General features: G+C 40.9%; 1 protein-coding gene and 1 long non-coding RNA gene across 7 annotated transcripts in view; both read left to right on the top strand.

The window, feature by feature from the left end:
- Positions 1 to 20,494, top strand: part of LOC118281897 (ATP-binding cassette sub-family D member) — a 94,164-nt gene extending 73,670 nt beyond the window's left edge. For all 6 annotated transcript variants that reach the window (XM_050699207.1, XM_050699206.1, XM_050699203.1 and 3 more), the window contains 10 exons: positions 90 to 229; positions 653 to 825; positions 1,670 to 1,850; positions 7,205 to 7,302; positions 8,136 to 8,289; positions 8,681 to 8,834; positions 9,099 to 9,251; positions 11,721 to 11,945; positions 15,938 to 16,063; positions 16,507 to 20,494. In XM_050699207.1, the coding sequence (XP_050555164.1) occupies positions 90 to 229; positions 653 to 825; positions 1,670 to 1,850; positions 7,205 to 7,302; positions 8,136 to 8,289; positions 8,681 to 8,834; positions 9,099 to 9,251; positions 11,721 to 11,945; positions 15,938 to 16,063; positions 16,507 to 16,675 (1,573 nt within the window). In that variant the 3' untranslated portion in view covers positions 16,676 to 20,494. The remainder of the gene's footprint in view (positions 1 to 89; positions 230 to 652; positions 826 to 1,669; positions 1,851 to 7,204; positions 7,303 to 8,135; positions 8,290 to 8,680; positions 8,835 to 9,098; positions 9,252 to 11,720; positions 11,946 to 15,937; positions 16,064 to 16,506) is intronic.
- LOC126911557 (uncharacterized) lies at positions 1,892 to 6,568 on the top strand. Its single transcript, XR_007706103.1, has 2 exons — positions 1,892 to 2,136; positions 6,525 to 6,568. It is a non-coding gene; the product is annotated as an uncharacterized LOC126911557 (long non-coding RNA).
- Positions 20,495 to 21,065: the final 571 nt, after the last annotated feature.

Here is a 21,065-nt window from a genome sequence, read left to right as displayed (position 1 = left end):
TTGGGGTTCTCTCCACAAATGTGTAATTAAGCTACTAAAGCAACAAGCAACTAAAGCAAGCAACTAAAGCCGTAATATCTGGTTTCCAGGTTAACAGAAGACGTGTCAGTGTTCACGCAGTCGGTGGCGCACCTGTACAGCTCGCTGACGAAGCCCTGCTTCGACCTGCTCCTCATCGTGCTCACCCTCGCCACCTACTCCAACAAGATGAAGGGCAATATATTTATTGGTATGTTTTACTTTTATTTATTATTACTGAATCAATAATACTGTCCGTAATGTTATTGTGAATGCCAAAATAGCGGGATTAAACATGGAATCAAACAACATAATCTTGTGTTGTTTTTTTTTTGCATATATACATAACCTTCCTGGGCGTAAGCAATGACTATGAAACTATTTTTTTGCAATTACGTAAAATAGTCGTAACATGTACTAAAACTCGCATTTCGCCAGTTTGGTTATTATGAGTCACTGTTATATTTGGTTTTACTCAGAATCGAACCTGAGCCTATCGATAGACAGTTATATTTGTGACTATTTGCTTAACGAGACATTAAAGAAAATAATTTTACACTAGAAATGAAACCACAGAAATTAATAAGCATTTTTACCATATTATATTTCAACATAACAAATTAAAATTTTCCAGGTCCCAGCATAGCCACACTAGTAATCTGCATGACGGGCCAGCTGTTGCGACTGTTGAGTCCAAAGTTCGGTGCCCTGGCCGGTGAGGAGGCACGAATGAAGGCCAACTTGAGGCATGTCCACGCCAGACTCATTGCCCACGCCGAGGAGGTCGCCTTCTATGGTGGACATAAGGTAAGATTGGGAATACAATAAAAAAAAAACGGATTTTAAGATATGTTCAACTTAAACCCAATGTGTTGTGTAGCGTTCCGCGCTCGCCTTAAAAACCCATCAGACCACCACAAATGGGGTCTCCAGTAGGGCTGATGCGTAATCTGTAGCTGCGAACTACCTAGCAGGTTACCGTGGCTCTGGCTTCAAAAGCAGGAGTAGGAACGGGGTGGTTTTTAGTCAGTAACAGTCTGACACTCCCTCTCGCCTCGCCCAAGACAGGAGAAGACATTGGATAATTTTCACCACTCAAGACGTATCATGGCTTTTTATCACTCTCGTGACACGTAATTAATTAATTATATTTTTCCCAAGGCGGGAGAAATCATTGAATGGTTGCCCCCTCCCCCTCAAAAAACCATTAATTCCTCCAAAACATATTCTAAATATTCCATATATTGTGTAATAATGGCTTGTCATATAGGTATAAACACAAAAAAAATTAACCTCTAACTTATTCACACTCAGTCAACATTTAAACCGTTTCGCAGTGATGAAAAAATTTCAAAGTTTATTTTCCAAAACATGTTCTAAATCTATACTAATATACTAATATTATAAAGCTGAAGAGTTTGTTTGTTTGTTTGAACGCGCTAATCTCCGGAACTACTGGTCCGAATTGAATAATTCTTTTTGTGTTGGATAGTGCATTTATCGAGGAAGGCTATAGGCTATATATAAAACATCACGCTATGACCAATAGGAGCCGAGCAGAGCGGGTGAAACCGCGCGGAAGTAGCTATGTTTTATAAACTGTGTAATAACGACTTATCATATACAAACTCACCCTTTATTTCCCTTCCAGGTGGAGCTAGGCCAGCTCCAGGCCGCCTACAAGGAGCTGGTGGCCCAGATGACGTCGGTGTTCAACAAGAAGCTGTGGTACGTGATGCTGGAGCAGTTCTGCATGAAGTACGTCTGGTCCGGCACCGGCATGGTCATGTTGGCGCTACCTATACTCACGGCTTCGCACTCGCAGAGAGACGGTTAGTGGAAATATATGCTTTATTTTGTTTAACTATAAGGTTGAATTTTGAATGGATTGGCGTAAAGTAAGTGTTTAACCGCATAGCAACGGATATGTCTAATCTGTCAAAACCCGCGATTCAGTCAAAACATAGTTCCAAATTTAGCTAATAGATGGAGTTTTTTATTTGAGTCCGTTTTCTGAATCGCGGTGTTAAGATTCTCAGGCTTTAGTATAAGTATCCTGAGAATCAATTGGAATGTTGGTATCAGGTATCAAATCAAGTGACAGTACTATATCATTAGGTTGGTATAGTCATTCGGAATTAACCCTAGATCACTAAACATTAGTCTCACAGGCGACACGACCTCTGAACATTCTCTGTTTAGATATGTTCCTGGCATTCCCCTGTCCCACCGCGCTCAGTACCCTCCTTATTCATTGTTTTAATGACCTATGTGCATGCGTTTTGTTTGCACGTGGTTTACTTCCGGAGTTTTGACGAATTGTTAGTCTCACAGACTAATATTTAGTGATTACGCGTGGAAATTGAGTTAAGGTAAGCTTGAAATAATTTTGTTTATTTATTCACTTTTTGTACAAACTAAGTTTTTTTTTATTTCTTAGAATTGTATTGTTTATGTAATATAATATAATACAAATTACATGTATTTTATTAGTATGAAGAGGAAAAAAATATATTTTGAACATTATATAGCCGTTTATTCTGTTTTAGATAGATTTAATACGGGATCAAGACAAAATTCTGCAGTTTTTTAATTAATCTGACAATGAGAATGATGACCTAGAACTCGCACGTCAACCTGGTGAACTATCAGGATCTGAAGAAGAAGAAAACTTAGAGGAAGAACATCGCGTAAACACCGACGGAAGTGATGAAGAAACCGAAATCCAATAAAATGATTTTTCTTCTACAAGATCAGCCAGTCATTAACTTCAGCATGAAAAAGCTTGAAATAATACATTTCTACAATGGTAGAATTGTATTATTTTAGGCTTTGGTACTATTGTTCTAAAGAAGCTGTTGATACTGTTGACCAGGTTTGTTCTGCCATGAGCTGCAACTGCAAAACAAATAGGTGGTCTCAGTGCATATTTTATAATATGCTGGACTTATGCATGGTCAATGGGTATGTTGTTTATGTGTCTAACATGGTGCGGCAACGACAAAAACCTTTAAACGCAAAGCATTTGTGCAAAAATTGGCAGACACTCTCATTGAACCATGGTTGCGTGAACGATACACGGCTGCAACTTTGAGGGAGAATATCAGGGCCAGTATCAAAGATATCCTGCAAATTGAAAATATTGAGGCTAGTACTAGTCAAGCACAGCCAAACAAATGAAAAATTTGCGCAGTTTGCCCATACCAGAAGCATAGGATGCCAAAAGTATCATACCACTCCTGCAAGAAGGCCATTTGTGGCGAACATACGATTCCTGTCTGCTCAAACTCCCAGGATTAACATTTTTTATATGTTTATTAAATATTTTTTAAGAAACCTTAATAATAACTCATATGTCACATACTTTTTTCATAAATAAACAACATTTCCAAAAATAATTTACGATTTAATTTGTTAGTCAAAATGACTAATGTTTAGTGATTGTGTAACTCGAAAATATGTTTAGTGAGCTAGGGTTAAAAAGAGATTGGTAATCACTATCTACCTCCTTTTATTTCAAATCAAACCCCAGCTTAACCCTCAAGATACCCAGGGTTAAACATGGTCCTTCGAGCCGGATGCTCTTAGAGTTTTTGGGGTATCAGCAGCACGGACAACAGTGGTGGGTCGCCACTGAAGTGCTCCCAGTGTCGCCGATAGAGGGCGCCTGCAGTTCAAGCAAGTACTGCAGCCGGAGCTGAACATCATTGAAGAGGTATCCCAGGAGCTGAGCTGAGCATCGAAGCGGCGCTACTACTCATCAGCAGCAGCAAGCAAGCTGCAGACGGCGGACGACGTCGTAAGGAAAGGAAGTGAGTGATAGTGCGCGAAAAACGTGAGTACTTTGTGATATTATTCAAGCAAATGTGAACTTTAAAAACTAGAAGAATTTAACTTTGAAAAAATCTTGGACTTGGTAGAATTTCAAGAAATCTTGGACTTAGAATAATTTAGGTAATTTTAAATGTAGACTTAGTTAGTTTTAAGCAAAATTCTGTTCAGACGGGGAACCTATGCCCGATTTTTAGTAGATTCCCCAAATTCCAAACACTTGTAAAAATTCATCTCTTCTCAAACACTTAGAAAATATTTGTTACTTATACTTTTTTCGGAAATATTTAAACCTCTTTAGTTACAGAATTTATTCTTAAAAAATGTCTTTACAATCGCATGTCAAACTTCAAGATGACATTCATCTCAGATTGTCGAGAGCGAAAATTAATTTTAAAAAATCACCCAAAGATAGGATTACTACACAATATTTGGAAACTAGATTAGAAATGATTGAAGAATTATGGGCACAATTCACTGTAACACACACACAGATTATTAAAGATATTGAATATGAGCAGTTAACATCTTCACCATACATTGTAAATGAGGTCTATTTTAACACAGAAGAAATATATTTAGATTTGAAATGCGAATTAAAAACCGCATTATGTAGGATACAAAAAAGCGATGTTTCTCCAGCTATAGGGTCTTCAGATAATAGTTCACCGGGTAAAAGCATGACTATTAAGTTACCCAGAATAACAATTCCAACTTTTTCCGGGAAATATACTGAATGGCCTACCTTTCGCGATTTGTTCGTGTCAGCAATCCACAATAATAGCACTATTGATAATGTGCAAAAATTGCATTACTTAAAAAGTTATTTAACTGGGGAAGCCGAACAGCTCCTTCGTCATATACCAACTTCGGAAGCTAATTATGAAAGATGCTGGGCTCAGTTAGAGACCAGGTATAACAACAGAAAATATTTGTCACATTGCATTTTGGTTAGATTACTTAGTCAGAAAAACATTGTTCAAGAGTCAGCTAGTGCTTTAAAGGAATTAATGGATACTACATCAGATTGTTTAAATGCTTTAACTAATTTGGATATTGATGTAACTTCATGGGATATTATAATAGTTCACATTGTAACATCAAAATTAGATCCTGATAGCAAAAAGGATTGGGAACTAAAGGTCACTAGCAATGTAGATTCAGATAAGCTGCCCACATTTGAACAGCTTAAAGAATTTTTAACAGCACGTTATAGGGCACTTGAATTTTTAGGTACTAAGTCAAGTAAAAACAGTGTTTGTAAGGAAAAGGTATTCCACACAGCGGTTAATACAACCAAGGTATGTCCGGTGTGTAACAGTAGCGAGCACAAAATAAGAAATTGCAAACAATTTGTTAACAAGGATGTGGACATTCGGCGTAAGTTTGTTCAGGATCATAACTTATGTTTTAATTGTTTGGGATACAACCACTCTGCTAGGTTGTGTAAATGTACAGCATCGTGTCGAATATGTAAGCGTAGACACCACTCTTTGCTGCACCCAAAAAGTGAGCAGGAGTCTGGTGGTGTCAAGGGAAATTCATCAACGCGAGCATATTCAACAACAGTCGGAGTAGAATCGCAAAACAATCTAGTAGCTTCTGCTTCTCAGAATATATCAAATATTACTGTGATGCATACTCACCTCAGTGAGAACGAAATCTTGAAGAAGAAACTAGGAAATAAACATATGAGGGGAAAGCAAACCTATAATCAAATGAACGAGTTAATAGCAAAGAGAGGATTCACTGTACAAAACGGGTTAAGCAACAGCAGTGAATTACTAGGGAAAATTATCGGGAATACACACTCGTTCAAGGGACTAGATGGTGTAGGAAAAGGGATAAATAAGCAAGCAAGCAATAAAATAAAGCAAAAGGGACTTACCTGGAACAGAACCTGCGACACCTTCCAGTATTCTGTTCAGTTACCTGTGCGGGAAAAACTTAAAACTAAAAGAAAAGAGGAGGTTACCTTACCATGATTCCATTTATATCGTCAGGGCGGTAGACAGCAGCATTCTTTATTTATTCATTCATTTCATCTTGTAATTAACGAGAATAATTTACTTACCTGTCAGTGACTTCTTGGCAGAGTGGTTGAAAAGCATTCGGGGTTAGACAATCTTACATTAGTAGTTACAATTCACAGTAAGGGTTCTATGTTCAAATGTCAACATCCAAGCTGTGTGTATTGCCTATTGCCTAGGTATATGCTTAAGTTAGGATAGTTTTAAGTACTGTTGTAGAATTATAAGTTTGGGTTTTTTATCATTGTAAGCATTGTTACGTTTAGTTCGGGTTTTTTATCATTGTAAGCATTGTTACGTTAAGTTCGGGTTTTTATCATTATAAGTTAGATTTAAGTCATTTTGTAAGGGTTTTTCATCTGTATTTTGGTTGTTTAACTTTAGAAGGACATAATGTTCCACATAATGTCCTTGGTGGGCGGAATGTTTAACCGCATAGCAACGGATATGTCTAATCTGTCAAAACCCGCGATTCAGTCAAAACATAGTTCCAAATTTAGCTAATAGATGGAGCTTTTTATTTGAGTCCGTTTTCTGAATCGCGGTGTTAAGATTCTCAGTCGATAGTATAAGTATCCTGAGAATCTATGGGAAAGTTGGTATCAGGTATCATATCAAGTGTCAGTACTATATCAATATCATTAGGTTGGTATAGTAATTCGGAATTAAAAAGAGATTGGTAATCACTATCTACCTCCTTTTATTTCAAATCAAACCCCAGCTTAACCCTCAAGATACCCAGGGTTAAACAGTAAGTAATGTTTAAACCTTTTAGAAATTTTAATTCTACCACCCAAAATCCTCTTTAAATAAGTAAGAAACATAATTAATTATCGTGGGAAGACCATGGTTCTGTACGAATAAGTCGGTTCAACCGGAGCCTTATCAGGGCGTCACAGGAAACAGAGTTAATGTTGTGCTGGAGATCCAGTCCTCCACACCTCCAAAGGCTAGCAACTTGTAACTCCTCAAATATATTCATGAAAGGCGTTGATTGCTTGCCATAATTATTATCCCATAAACAGAAGAAACTGGCTAATAATAAAGAAATGACTCGCAAAAGTCCTGCATCAACCGAGGATTGTCAGTTGGTGCTCTTCCATAGTGCATACAGGGATAATCGCCGGCTGATGTCCCATTAAATTTAGGTTAAAATTGTTCAACGAGTCTTTGCGAGTTGGCTTCGGATCCTCGTACGCCTTCCAAAGGACCCTGTGGTCCCGTAATAGGAAAAGAACGAACATAATAAAGAAATGTAGTAAATATTGCCATGTTAACCATAGTTTTTATATAATGTGTTAAAGTTGAAACTATTATCGTTACAGGAAGCAGTATAAGTGACCGCGCTGAATACATGACCACATCCAGGAACCTGCTGAACTCGGCCGCCGACGCCATCGAGAGGCTCATGTCCAGTTACAAGGTAAATTATATAGTTCTTGATAGATTACTAGGACTTTTGGTGACTGTTGATGACTCTTGAGGACTGTTGATCTGTTTTTGTCGATATGCTTTTCCACTAGAGATGTGCTATGCTACGTGGCTGTAGATGTGTTTGAATTCCACCAATGATATTCATTGGTACACAAAACTTGGTGCTGGTAGAAACGGATTCAGCTAAGCTTTGTTGTTTAAATGGAAAGATGCATGCTATGGACATGTTTATGGATGTCTTTCTTACTATCGATACATTGCATACTCGAGCTGCGTAGCTATGTAACTGTGCAAGGAATCTTCCTTGAAATCTCTGTATCGGTAGAAACAGTAACATAGTTTCACAGCTTAGCTATTACATCTTCGTACCATAGCTACGTAGCACGCCTCTGATGGAAAATCCCCCTTAACCCCCTATATCTGTACCTGCAGGAGATAGTGACGCTGGCGGGGTACGCGACGTACATGATACTAACCCGTTGTATATCCACCTGCAGGAGATAGTGACGCTGGCGGGGTACGCGACGTACATGATACTAACCCGTTGTATATCCACCTGCAGGAGATAGTGACGCTGGCGGGGTACGCGACGTACATGATACTAACCCGTTGTATATCCACCTGCAGGAGATAGTGACGCTGGCGGGGTACGCGACGTACATGATACTAACCCGTTGTATATCCACCTGCAGGAGATAGTGACGCTGGCGGGGTACGCGACGTACATGATACTAACCCGTTGTATATCCACCTGCAGGAGATAGTGACGCTGGCGGGGTACGCGACGTACATGATACTAACCCGTTGTATATCCACCTGCAGGAGATAGTGACGCTGGCGGGGTACGCGACGCGCGTGTCGGACATGTTGGTGGTGTTCCGCGAGGTGGCGCGCGGGCGCTGCGTGCGCGCCGTGCACGTACAGCCCCACGCTGCATTCCAGGTCACGTTCAAGGACAACACGCCCGTGCCAGAGGGTATGTACTAATTGGGTTTCTTTTAAAAATAAAACTATGTTTAAAAAACCAACTTCCATAAACTAAACACCCAAAACTAAATATTATGCATTGTAAGGGCTCGTGCACACGATCCCGTCACCGCAGCGACTCGTATATATAGTGTAACGGTGCGGTGTCGGCGTCGGCGCAGCGACGGCTCGGTGACGGTATCGTGTGCACGAGCGCTAACTGCCTGTGTCTACCCACGAATAGTTTAGAAGTTAGAAAATAGACTGGGACTTCAGACCCCAAATTGCAATTCTTTGTGTAGCTTAAGTCACGCGGGTACTATTCTAAATATTATGTATGGCAGCACTAAAGGAAAATTTAGCAAGAAACAATTTGCTCACATTATTTTCCCCGTCCGCAGGTAAAATAGTATACACGTCGGACCTGTCGATCAAGCTGCGCAACGTGCCGATAGTGACGCCGGCGTGCGACGTGGTGGCGGCCGGGGTCTGCCTCGACATCGCGCCCGGCACGCATCTGCTCATCGTCGGACCCAACGGCTGCGGGAAGTCCAGGTACTATACAATTACTTAGTTTGCCTCGGTGTTTTTTTTAATGGGACAGGGCTTGTCTTACGTAAGCCGGGATTTACAGTAGATACAACAGATCAGAAAATATTATTAGAGGTAAAGAAGAAGGTGCTTCGAACTGTTGAATCAAAAAATCTGGTCTCGGGTTGGTAGTTAACATTAACAAATCATTTTTTTTTTTGTAAAAGTAACGAAAAAGTGCTGTTTAAGTATTTAATCCCCTAATTATAATGTTTATTTTCCCCGCAGCTTGTTCCGTATAATATCAGGCCTGTGGCCCGTGTTCGGCGGCGAGCTGCACGTGCCGCGTCCCTGCGCGTGCGCACACTGCGCCGACGACTGCAGCCAGCCCGACACCGGCTTCTGTACCTCGCGCCCCATCATGTTCTACATCCCGCAGAGGTGAGTAGTACTCTCATGTAACGTAGGCCCCCTGCCTATTCCGGTTCTCGAATCCGAAGTTTCGTTTCATTTTCGGCTGCAGGTTTTATTGATTTACTAATGAAATTTTACTTAAGGACGCGTTCTCATAATTGATAGGTATCGAATCGCATCACTACATTGACACGACTCTTGACAATACACACATACGCACGGATAGCTGCGGAAATTATGACAAAATGAACTTGATACCTTGAAAGTTTGAATATTTTCTTACTTTCTTTTTTAATATTTTTATTTTGTTTAGTGCGTGCGTAGACTCAAATGTTTTGTGTTATCTGATGTTCAATTCAATTCAACCGGATGTAACTTACGGACGACAAGAGCCAAGTGTGCCGAATTTGGGCTCGGATTATTCGATTGGTGTCATTTTCATAGTTTTCGGAAAGTAAGCGTTCGAAATCAAAAATCAAATGGTGCCAACGCAACGCATATCTGAAGAGATATGAATATACTATCATAAGAAAAGTTGTTCAGCGTGGTGAGCACTTGTTGGCGACATACGAAAATCGAGGATGTAGAATCCCTGACATGGACTCCAGCCCAGCCGAACCTGAAGAGATTTGAATATACTTTCTTAAGAAAAGATATTCAGCGTGATGAGCACTTTTTCGCCATATCTTTATACTATTTATTCTCATAACAATACTAAATTTTCCGCCCACTGTTAGTATTAATATTAAAATTATTGTTAGTATTAATATTACGGACCCGAAAACCATAAAAAACTGTCAAAAAAACTTTTTTGAATTTAATTTTCACTATTAGGTATTATTCGATATTAGGGACCTCAAAAATCACAACAATGACACTCATGTCGAAAAATTAATATATTTATGTCGGCGCAACTTGATTTTCACTTTATATTCGCTATAAGCGACCCCAAAAACCATGAAAATGACACCCATGATGGAAAGTTGGCAAATCTTGTCGGCGCCATCTTGGATTTTAATTTTGACTCCATATTCGCTATAAACAACCCCAAAAACCATGAAAATGACACCCATGATGGAAAGTTGGTAAATCTTGTCGGCGCCATCTTGGATTTTAATTTTGACTCCATATTCGCTATAAACAACCCCAAAAACCATGAAAATGACACCCATGATGGAAAGTTGGCAAATCTTGTCGGCGCCATCTTGGATTTTAATTTTGACTTCATATTCGCTATAAGCGTCCCCGAAAACCTTGATAACGACACCCATGATGTAAAGTTGGCAAATCTTGCCGGCGCCATCTTGAATTTTGATTTAACCTCATGTTCAAAATAATATAACGAAACATTCTATATTCAGTAAAATAAAAAATATCTTACCTTGTAACTTGACAAGGTAAGACAGCTCGTACAGAATGTGTAAAATATCAAGATTGGTTTGTGAAGTATAATATCAAATATTTTGTACTCGTACAGCGATCTTTTTCAAGGCGATTTTCTGTATACAGGCGACACAGCGTCCACTCACGACAGCGCTCGAGCGCAGACTAAAATTTCATTAGACATTTTCTATCCAATAAATCTAAATAGTAAACAAATAAAATAACCCTTTATTGCTACGCTTTAAAGTTGATGTCTTACAGCAAAATTGGATAAAAAATTAAACGGGAACTTTTATTTATTTCCGAGACAATTTGTAATATTTTCGTAATTTTTTCCAATAGTATAATTTTTGATTATGTCTGCTTCCCGGGATATTTTTTGAGATTCAGAATTATGCGTGTAGTAGCAGTAAAATGTTCCTAAACTCAACCCTTTTTTGTCAATTTTGTGTGAAGAGGTAAAGAAAAATCGTGTTTGCAATAATAAAATATAGCTTTTTTCACATTAAAAATCAATATTTTTGGAGATAAAGAAGTGATCTATCTATTGTAATTGTTAGTTATGTTCAGTTAAGTTTCTTTTGGTCGTAATATGTACCGAAAAATAGCTTATTTACGTCAGATTTGAGAACGCGTCCTTAAAATAACGTTTTATTTTTAATTTCAAATCAAAACCTATTTGTTTATCTTAATTCATTCGTCCATTTTTGTTCACAAAGGATCGCAGTAAATGGAATTGTAGTACGAATTTTGCGAAGTCGGATGAAACTTCGTTTTTTGTTGAATTAGAGTAGACCTCCTGTATTAGCACTCTTGTACCACTCTCATGCTACCTTTGTACCACCGCTATGCCATCCTTGTGCTACCATCATAGCCCTCTTGTATCACTATCGTACCACCCTTATACTATATTCATATCACTGTAATCCCACTGTTTTATTGTCCTTATACCAATTTTATACCATCATCATACCACTTCTGTAAACCGTCGTACCATCCCTATACAAACGTTATACCAGTGTTATATCACGGTTATATATATACGATTTTATATATTACTTTTATAACGAGTTTTATGATAACAACATTTAAATTTCCTTTTCCTCCCCTCAGGCCGTACATGTCGCAGGGCTCCCTGATCGACCAGGTGACGTACCCGTCCCGCGCGCGGCCGGGCGACGAGGCGGCCCAGTCCCGCGCCGCGCATATACTGAAGCTGGTACGACTCGACGCGTGCGCGGCGCGGCACGGCGGGCTGTGGGCCGTGCGGGACTGGCGGGCCACGCTCTCCGGCGGGGAGAAGCAGCGCATGGCCATGGCCAGGATGTTCTACCACAGGTACGTAGTACATACACTGTCTTACATTACTGGCGGGCCACGCTCTCCGGCGGGGAGAAGCAGCGCATGGCCATGGCCAGGATGTTCTACCACAGGTACGTAGTACATACACTGTCTTACATTACTGGCGCGCCACGCTCTCCGGCGGGGAGAAGCAGCGCATGGCCATGGCCAGGATGTTCTACCACAGGTACGTAGTACATACACTGTCTTACATTACTGGCGCGCCACGCTCTCCGGCGGGGAGAAGCAGCGCATGGCCATGGCCAGGATGTTCTACCACAGGTACGTAGTACATACACTGTCTTACATTACTGGCGCGCCACGCTCTCCGGCGGGGAGAAGCAGCGCATGGCCATGGCCAGGATGTTCTACCACAGGTACGTAGTACATACACTGTCTTACATTACTGGCGGGCCACGCTCTCCGGCGGGGAGAAGCAGCGCATGGCCATGGCCAGGATGTTCTACCACAGGTACGTAGTACATACACTGTCTTACATTACTGGCGGGCCACGCTCTCCGGCGGGGAGAAGCAGCGCATGGCCATGGCCAGGATGTTCTACCACAGGTACGTAGTACATACACTGTCTTACATTACTGGCGCGCCACGCTCTCCGGCGGGGAGAAGCAGCGCATGGCCATGGCCAGGATGTTCTACCACAGGTACGTAGTACATACACTGTCTTACATTACTGGCGCGCCACGCTCTCCGGCGGGGAGAAGCAGCGCATGGCCATGGCCAGGATGTTCTACCACAGGTACGTAGTACATACACTGTCTTACATTACTGGCGCGCCACGCTCTCCGGCGGGGAGAAGCAGCGCATGGCCATGGCCAGGATGTTCTACCACAGGTACGTAGTACATACACTGTCTTACATTACTGGCGCGCCACGCTCTCCGGCGGGGAGAAGCAGCGCATGGCCATGGCCAGGATGTTCTACCACAGGTACGTAGTACATACACTGTCTTACATTACTGGCGCGCCACGCTCTCCGGCGGGGAGAAGCAGCGCATGGCCATGGCCAGGATGTTCTACCACAGGTACGTAGTACATACACTGTCTTACATTACTGGCGCGCCACGCTCTCCGGCGGGGAGAAGCAGCGCATGGCCATGGCCAGGATGTTCTACCACAGGTACGTAGTACATACACTGTCTTACATTACTGGCGCGCCACGCTCTCCGGCGGGGAGAAGCAGCGCATGGCCATGGCCAGGATGTTCTACCACAGGTACGTAGTACATACACTGTCTTACATTACTGGCGCGCCACGCTCTCCGGCGGGGAGAAGCAGCGCATGGCCATGGCCAGGATGTTCTACCACAGGTACGTAGTACATACACTGTCTTACATTACTGGCGCGCCACGCTCTCCGGCGGGGAGAAGCAGCGCATGGCCATGGCCAGGATGTTCTACCACAGGTACGTAGTACATACACTGTCTTACATTACTGGCGCGCCACGCTCTCCGGCGGGGAGAAGCAGCGCATGGCCATGGCCAGGATGTTCTACCACAGGTACGTAGTACATACACTGTCTTACATTACTGGCGCGCCACGCTCTCCGGCGGGGAGAAGCAGCGCATGGCCATGGCCAGGATGTTCTACCACAGGTACGTAGTACATACACTGTCTTACATTACTGGCGCGCCACGCTCTCCGGCGGGGAGAAGCAGCGCATGGCCATGGCCAGGATGTTCTACCACAGGTACGTAGTACATACACTGTCTTACATTACTGGCGCGCCACGCTCTCCGGCGGGGAGAAGCAGCGCATGGCCATGGCCAGGATGTTCTACCACAGGTACGTAGTACATACACTGTCTTACATTACTGGCGCGCCACGCTCTCCGGCGGGGAGAAGCAGCGCATGGCCATGGCCAGGATGTTCTACCACAGGTACGTAGTACATACACTGTCTTACATTACTGGCGCGCCACGCTCTCCGGCGGGGAGAAGCAGCGCATGGCCATGGCCAGGATGTTCTACCACAGGTACGTAGTACATACACTGTCTTACATTACTGGCGCGCCACGCTCTCCGGCGGGGAGAAGCAGCGCATGGCCATGGCCAGGATGTTCTACCACAGGTACGTAGTACATACACTGTCTTACATTACTGGCGCGCCACGCTCTCCGGCGGGGAGAAGCAGCGCATGGCCATGGCCAGGATGTTCTACCACAGGTACGTAGTACATACACTGTCTTACATTACTGGCGCGCCACGCTCTCCGGCGGGGAGAAGCAGCGCATGGCCATGGCCAGGATGTTCTACCACAGGTACGTAGTACATACACTGTCTTACATTACTGGCGCGCCACGCTCTCCGGCGGGGAGAAGCAGCGCATGGCCATGGCCAGGATGTTCTACCACAGGTACGTAGTACATACACTGTCTTACATTACTGGCGCGCCACGCTCTCCGGCGGGGAGAAGCAGCGCATGGCCATGGCCAGGATGTTCTACCACAGGTACGTAGTACATACACTGTCTTACATTACTGGCGCGCCACGCTCTCCGGCGGGGAGAAGCAGCGCATGGCCATGGCCAGGATGTTCTACCACAGGTACGTAGTACATACACTGTCTTACATTACTGGCGCGCCACGCTCTCCGGCGGGGAGAAGCAGCGCATGGCCATGGCCAGGATGTTCTACCACAGGTACGTAGTACATACACTGTCTTACATTACTGGCGCGCCACGCTCTCCGGCGGGGAGAAGCAGCGCATGGCCATGGCCAGGATGTTCTACCACAGGTACGTAGTACATACACTGTCTTACATTACTGGCGCGCCACGCTCTCCGGCGGGGAGAAGCAGCGCATGGCCATGGCCAGGATGTTCTACCACAGGTACGTAGTACATACACTGTCTTACATTACTGGCGCGCCACGCTCTCCGGCGGGGAGAAGCAGCGCATGGCCATGGCCAGGATGTTCTACCACAGGTACGTAGTACATACACTGTCTTACATTACTGGCGCGCCACGCTCTCCGGCGGGGAGAAGCAGCGCATGGCCATGGCCAGGATGTTCTACCACAGGTACGTAGTACATACACTGTCTTACATTACTGGCGCGCCACGCTCTCCGGCGGGGAGAAGCAGCGCATGGCCATGGCCAGGATGTTCTACCACAGGTACGTAGTACATACACTGTCTTACATTACTGGCGCGCCACGCTCTCCGGCGGGGAGAAGCAGCGCATGGCCATGGCCAGGATGTTCTACCACAGGTACGTAGTACATACACTGTCTTACATTACTGGCGCGCCACGCTCTCCGGCGGGGAGAAGCAGCGCATGGCCATGGCCAGGATGTTCTACCACAGGTACGTAGTACATACACTGTCTTACATTACTGGCGCGCCACGCTCTCCGGCGGGGAGAAGCAGCGCATGGCCATGGCCAGGATGTTCTACCACAGGTACGTAGTACATACACTGTCTTACATTACTGGCGCGCCACGCTCTCCGGCGGGGAGAAGCAGCGCATGGCCATGGCCAGGATGTTCTACCACAGGTACGTAGTACATACACTGTCTTACATTACTGGCGCGCCACGCTCTCCGGCGGGGAGAAGCAGCGAAAAACCGGAAGTACAATCCATTGTATACGATTTCTTGTTTCTCAATATTATGCGATTAAAATCGGCGATATTTTGTTCAACAAAGGCCTATTAAATCTAGATCCAGATATATTGTTTCAATTTTGAAAATTGGACGCCTACTCAATTCGATACCAACCAAAATCTGTATATATTTTTTTTATATAGATATTTAATAGATTGATGTTTATCTACCACCTTACCTAGTGGTAATCGATTAACTTCATAAGATAATCTTATAATTTTCGAAGAAATTTATTCTAAATCCGAATCGATCGAATGTATGAAAATCATATCCTTTCTTTTCAATTAACCACATAAATAACAAGATACGGTACGGTCAAAATCAGATCACAAAATATCTTAAATTAACTTGTCCTATGCTACCCTCAGGCCGGTGTACGCGTTGCTGGACGAGTGTACGAGCGCGGTGTCGATGGAGACGGAGGTGGTGATGTACGAGGAGGCCGTCAAGGAGGGCATCACGCTGCTCTCCATCACGCACAGGCCCAGCGTCTGGTAAGTACAGCTTTATTACTATACAGTATAAGGTGTATACTGTATAATGCTACAATTATAAGAAATAACGTGCAGTTTTGTCAGATTACTGTTTAAGTAGTAATAATTGTTAGTGCGACTTTTGTACAAGAGTCTCAAGGTTGGACAAAGTATTATTGGGTTTTAAGATTTCGTAAATCTCTTTTAATCTGAGACTGTTTAGTTGAGCTGGTTTTGAGACTTGTCTCAAACCCTCTCAGAACGCATTAACAACAAAATTAAATGCCTGACCCCTGAACCGAGTTTGAAACCCCTTGTTTGACAATAGTTTCACGTCGGTTTTCTGTGACATGTGAAAATCTCAATCCCTACTGCTCGAATCATCCCTCATGCGACAAAAACGAACAGTAAATATTCTATATAATCTAATTTCTAAAAAACTAACAAATACCTTCTTCCCCCAGGAAATACCACACCCACGTCCTAGAGTTCGACGGCTGCGGGAACTGGTCGTACCGGCCCCTGGACAAGGACACCACGGTGACCACGGCGCTGCCGTCCATCACGCCGGCCATTGCACCACCACCACCACCACATAGTACCACCACTGAGGAACAGCCACCAGAACACTGACACCACCCATGGTGATTATTTCTATAATAACTATCGTGACACATACAGTATAACGGGGTGAATAGGGACCGATAGGTGAATAGTCAGAAGAGGGGTAAATAGATAGTATGAAGAATTTCCCTATACCTATTCACCTCTCTTCTGTCCCTATTCACCTCTCGATCCCTATTCACCCCGTTTTACGGTACTACATTAATTAAAAATGCTGTAAATTTATTGAGTAACGCTCTACTAGTTTCGAGTCACAGAGGGACTCTTGCTTATAAACTGAAACTGGTTGAGCTTTTCTCAATTTTTTAATCGACATTTTTAATTAATGTTAATTATTATTAAAATAGTATTTAAAAAGACTCGTGTGAGAACTGGTTTTTTGTTTAACCGACTGTTACTGAAAGTGGGGTTCTGTGTTTTCTGTCTATGTATGAGCTTTTTGTTCAGACAATGTGATTTTGGAAATGCAACTTAAATTGCAATACCATAAGGTTGTAATTACAATGGGCGAAGACACAAGGGATTTTAGAAAAGAAAAATATTTGAAATGTTACAATAAAGTTGAAATTAAAGTAATACGTATCGTAAGTACAATATAAAAACGGTACGTTATTGAAATTTCAACTCTATTGTAACGGATTTAAGGTATATTTCTCTTTGGCTTAAGATTCCAAAACAGATTTTCATACGATTTTAAAACAAGGGATAGTTTATTAAGTTTTAAAACATGATAGAAATGAGACCGTGCTACGGTTAGATGGCTAGATATACTAAAAATTGAAGAAAAGAGAAAGTGGTAGTTTCAGAAGGAAATATCCCTCTAAAACTACTACTTTCTTCTTTCTCCCAACTTCTAGAAAACATAAAAGTAATGCAATCTTCTATTTAAAATAATATCTTCTAGCATAATTCAATCTTGACCAATATCTAAGCTACGTGCATTTCATTTCAAACTCTATGCCAATAGCATAAGTAACATTTTACTCTGTCGTGTAATTTTATCGTTAATATTTTTAATCTGAGTATTGGCTAGTGATATGACCATTATAGAAAATCTACTTTTAGCTTGTTGATTATCAAACTGTACGATATATAGGGGTTGTCATGGTAACAAGAAACATTTCCTAAAGGTAAGCGTCCACAGGCCCGCATCGTACGCATCGCACGCATTCCGTATGACGTCATCAGCACGCATCGCATGTAGGCATTGCTGATGATGCGGTCCGTACGATGCGGATCAGTGGACGCAGTTGTATGAGTTTCTATACAAGACAAACTAAAATCCGTTGCGTGCGATGCGTACGATGCGAGTCTGTGGACGCGTACCTTTAACCGTGTTTTTAGCCTGTATAATGTATATCCTACTTAAAAAAAGGAAAATTTAAAGTCCATAATTCAAGTTTTAAATCTTCAATCTTTTGTAGATTATTCTTTTTTGATTAAAACCTAAAGTAGCTGTCTAGTAACTAAGTATTATCGACCAAACGCAGACCACGTAAAGTTTAAAATAGCATGTAGTTACACTTCAATAGTTTAAGGCCACGATTTTCTACATTTTTGGCACTTATGAGTAGAAATAAAAATCGTAATGATGCTAGATTTTTCCGGGCCCAATATATATTACAAATCTATGAAAATTCTTATGAAAATAATCTTGTGTCAATCTTGTAGTATTAGGAATTTCCCATTTTGCATGAATACCTATTAAAAAAGAAATATGGTAGCTACTCTCAATGTAAAATAAACTTTAAAAATTCATGATAAGGTATAAAATATCGCATGAAAATTACTCTCTTACTATTCAAGCTATTTTGAACGTTATTTCATTACAAACAACGCTTATTATACATTGTCATTTATTCTGTATTCAGCCATGTTGAATTTATTTTGACAGCTGTCAAAATTTTTCAATATGGCGGCAACATTGAAACTGAATGTTTTTGGTTAAATTGTTTAGAAAATGCATGGGTAACTAAAATTTCAAGGTTTTTATGTACCTTATAGTATGTTTTATGTGAAAATGATATAACTTTTGTGTTTTTGCAGACTGAAAGCTAAGCTAAGTCCTTTTTATAACAATGTCTATGTAACTAAGTTTTGCTTTAGCTAGCGTTGATCACAAGCTAAAGAAGACATCATAGCTTTAGCTTTAGTCTGCAAAAAATAATATTAAGAGTATGATCATATTTTAAAAAGTTCGCTACAGGAAAAATGTGTCACAAAAACATAAATGTATATAGACTCAAATCTGGTATTAAAAGTAAAACTAAAGTACATTGACCTCTTCTAAATGTGATCATATTAATATTATCTCTATTTCCTACGTCATAGAATTCAAAATGAGAAATTGATTATTAATTTTCCACCATCTTGTTTATAGTAAATCTTCCAATATGTATTAAAATTAGACAATCCTAATATTTTTAAACCTGTTACATGTTAGTTTAGTTATAAATATTGAGCTCAACAATTGAAAATAACTGTTTAAAATGAGTATTTTGAAAATATTTTAATTATTTAAATAGGTCGACATCGAGTGAATATACTTTTCTTAATTATTGTGATATCTTTATTTACCATGAGATTTAAAAATGTGATTTGTGTATATGTATTACATGTTAAAATAGGCATCCTTGAGATTACACAAAACATACATTCCTACATTGAGATTATAAAAAAAAACAAAGAAATTAATACTACAAACATGTATTTCTAGCATGCGATGTGCAGCAGAGGTGCAACACAACAATATACTCACGACACGTGAAATCAGTGTTTTGTGGCGTGTCGTATGTGTTTTTGTGTGTATTGTTAGTGTACTATCAGTCGTATATAATTAACCTATTTACAAAATAACATAATAATGTAAAAAGTTTAAACAATTACGCTGTTTTCAATGAAGTTTGCATCAGACAAAAATATTTCAATTAAAATAAAATGTTGGATCGTATAATCAATTAATTAAGATGGATGACGAAATAAAACATAGTCATTGTATATTTATATCAAATATGTTACCTCGATGTCGATCTGTTTATAAAATTGAAAGTTAAAACAATAACAAAACAATAGTTACTGGTATTTAGTTTTTTAATTTAGCTTGTAAGGTTCTAATTTGTGCTTCGTGGGTTATTTTTGGAGTATTGTGTATGTAAAGGGATAAAATTAGGATGGAGAAACATAATTTCTTTTCTTTATTTAAAAATAAAACGAAGCCTCTCATTACGATGTTTCTCCTGTATCGTGGGTGCGTTTACAAGCAAACAAGTTCATATACACATGACACCCAGATCCGGAACATCAATTTGTGGATCACAGAAAGTTGCTTCGTGCGGAAATCGAACCCGCTACACGTTGCGCGGCAGCCACCGCGCCAACCGTGCATGCAGTCATAATTATTATGTTATAGAAAATTGTATACTATAAATGTGAAATTTTAAATACATAGTTGAGTGACAGATCCTTCTTCTTGTCGTTCGAAAGTTTCTTATCCAGACATGACAGAGGTATATAAAAACGTATATACACATACATAACTACTCCAAAATTCACTCACATATAAATTAGAGTCTTATGTCTTATAACAAAATACCTAATGAATTTTTCTTTTTATATTTTTTGTGAGATTATGAATCATGGCTGTTTTTTTATTTTATTTTTTGGAAATGTTTATTTTTTTAATTTGTAAGTGTAAACATATCGGAATTGTTAAGGACATTATAATTGTATTTATTTGGTAATTTAGTGTGTACATTGTAAATATGATAGTTGTATGTTACGGAGGTTATTCAGGGAGGTAGATGAGAAATAAAGTGGGTTTTATATGAACATTTTGATGTTTTATTTTCCATAAATATCTAATTATTTATACGTGGAGATATGAATGCCGAATGCTGATTAAAGTATGAGTCTGTAGGTAAGTAAGTATAAGAGTACTTTTCACCAGAGATGTGCTACGCTACTCGTACGTTGCTTTGCATGCGTTTGGCTTCTAGCAATCATATTCATTCGTACACATAACATAGCACTGGCAGCAGTGGAAACCAGCCAAACGTATCCACAGTAAGATAGCATAGCACATCTCTTGTGGAAAAATACCCTAAATTTTGAGAATTTGAAGTTATAATTGAATGCCAGTTACAGGAGCCAAGTTTTTGAGGGTTGGGAAGTCGTGCTGAAGCTTGGCTCTCTCACGTAAGACTAAATTTCAGCTAAATATGTAGGTTTTATTCCTATAATATACATCTGGTTATATTTCAAACAGTCTACAAATTCAGTGTTAAAACCTCAAAAATGGAGAGACCAAAATGAAAATCCCAATAACACTTCTCAACACGGAAATTAAAACATACCCCACACAAACCTTACTCATATATTTAACAGAATCGCAAGGTTATCA

This window comes from Spodoptera frugiperda, chromosome 16 (assembly GCF_023101765.2).
Source record: "Spodoptera frugiperda isolate SF20-4 chromosome 16, AGI-APGP_CSIRO_Sfru_2.0, whole genome shotgun sequence".
Classification (NCBI taxonomy): domain Eukaryota; kingdom Metazoa; phylum Arthropoda; class Insecta; order Lepidoptera; family Noctuidae; genus Spodoptera; species Spodoptera frugiperda.
The sequence above is the reverse complement of the archived record's forward strand: the minus strand, read 5'-3'. Positions and strand labels throughout refer to the sequence as shown.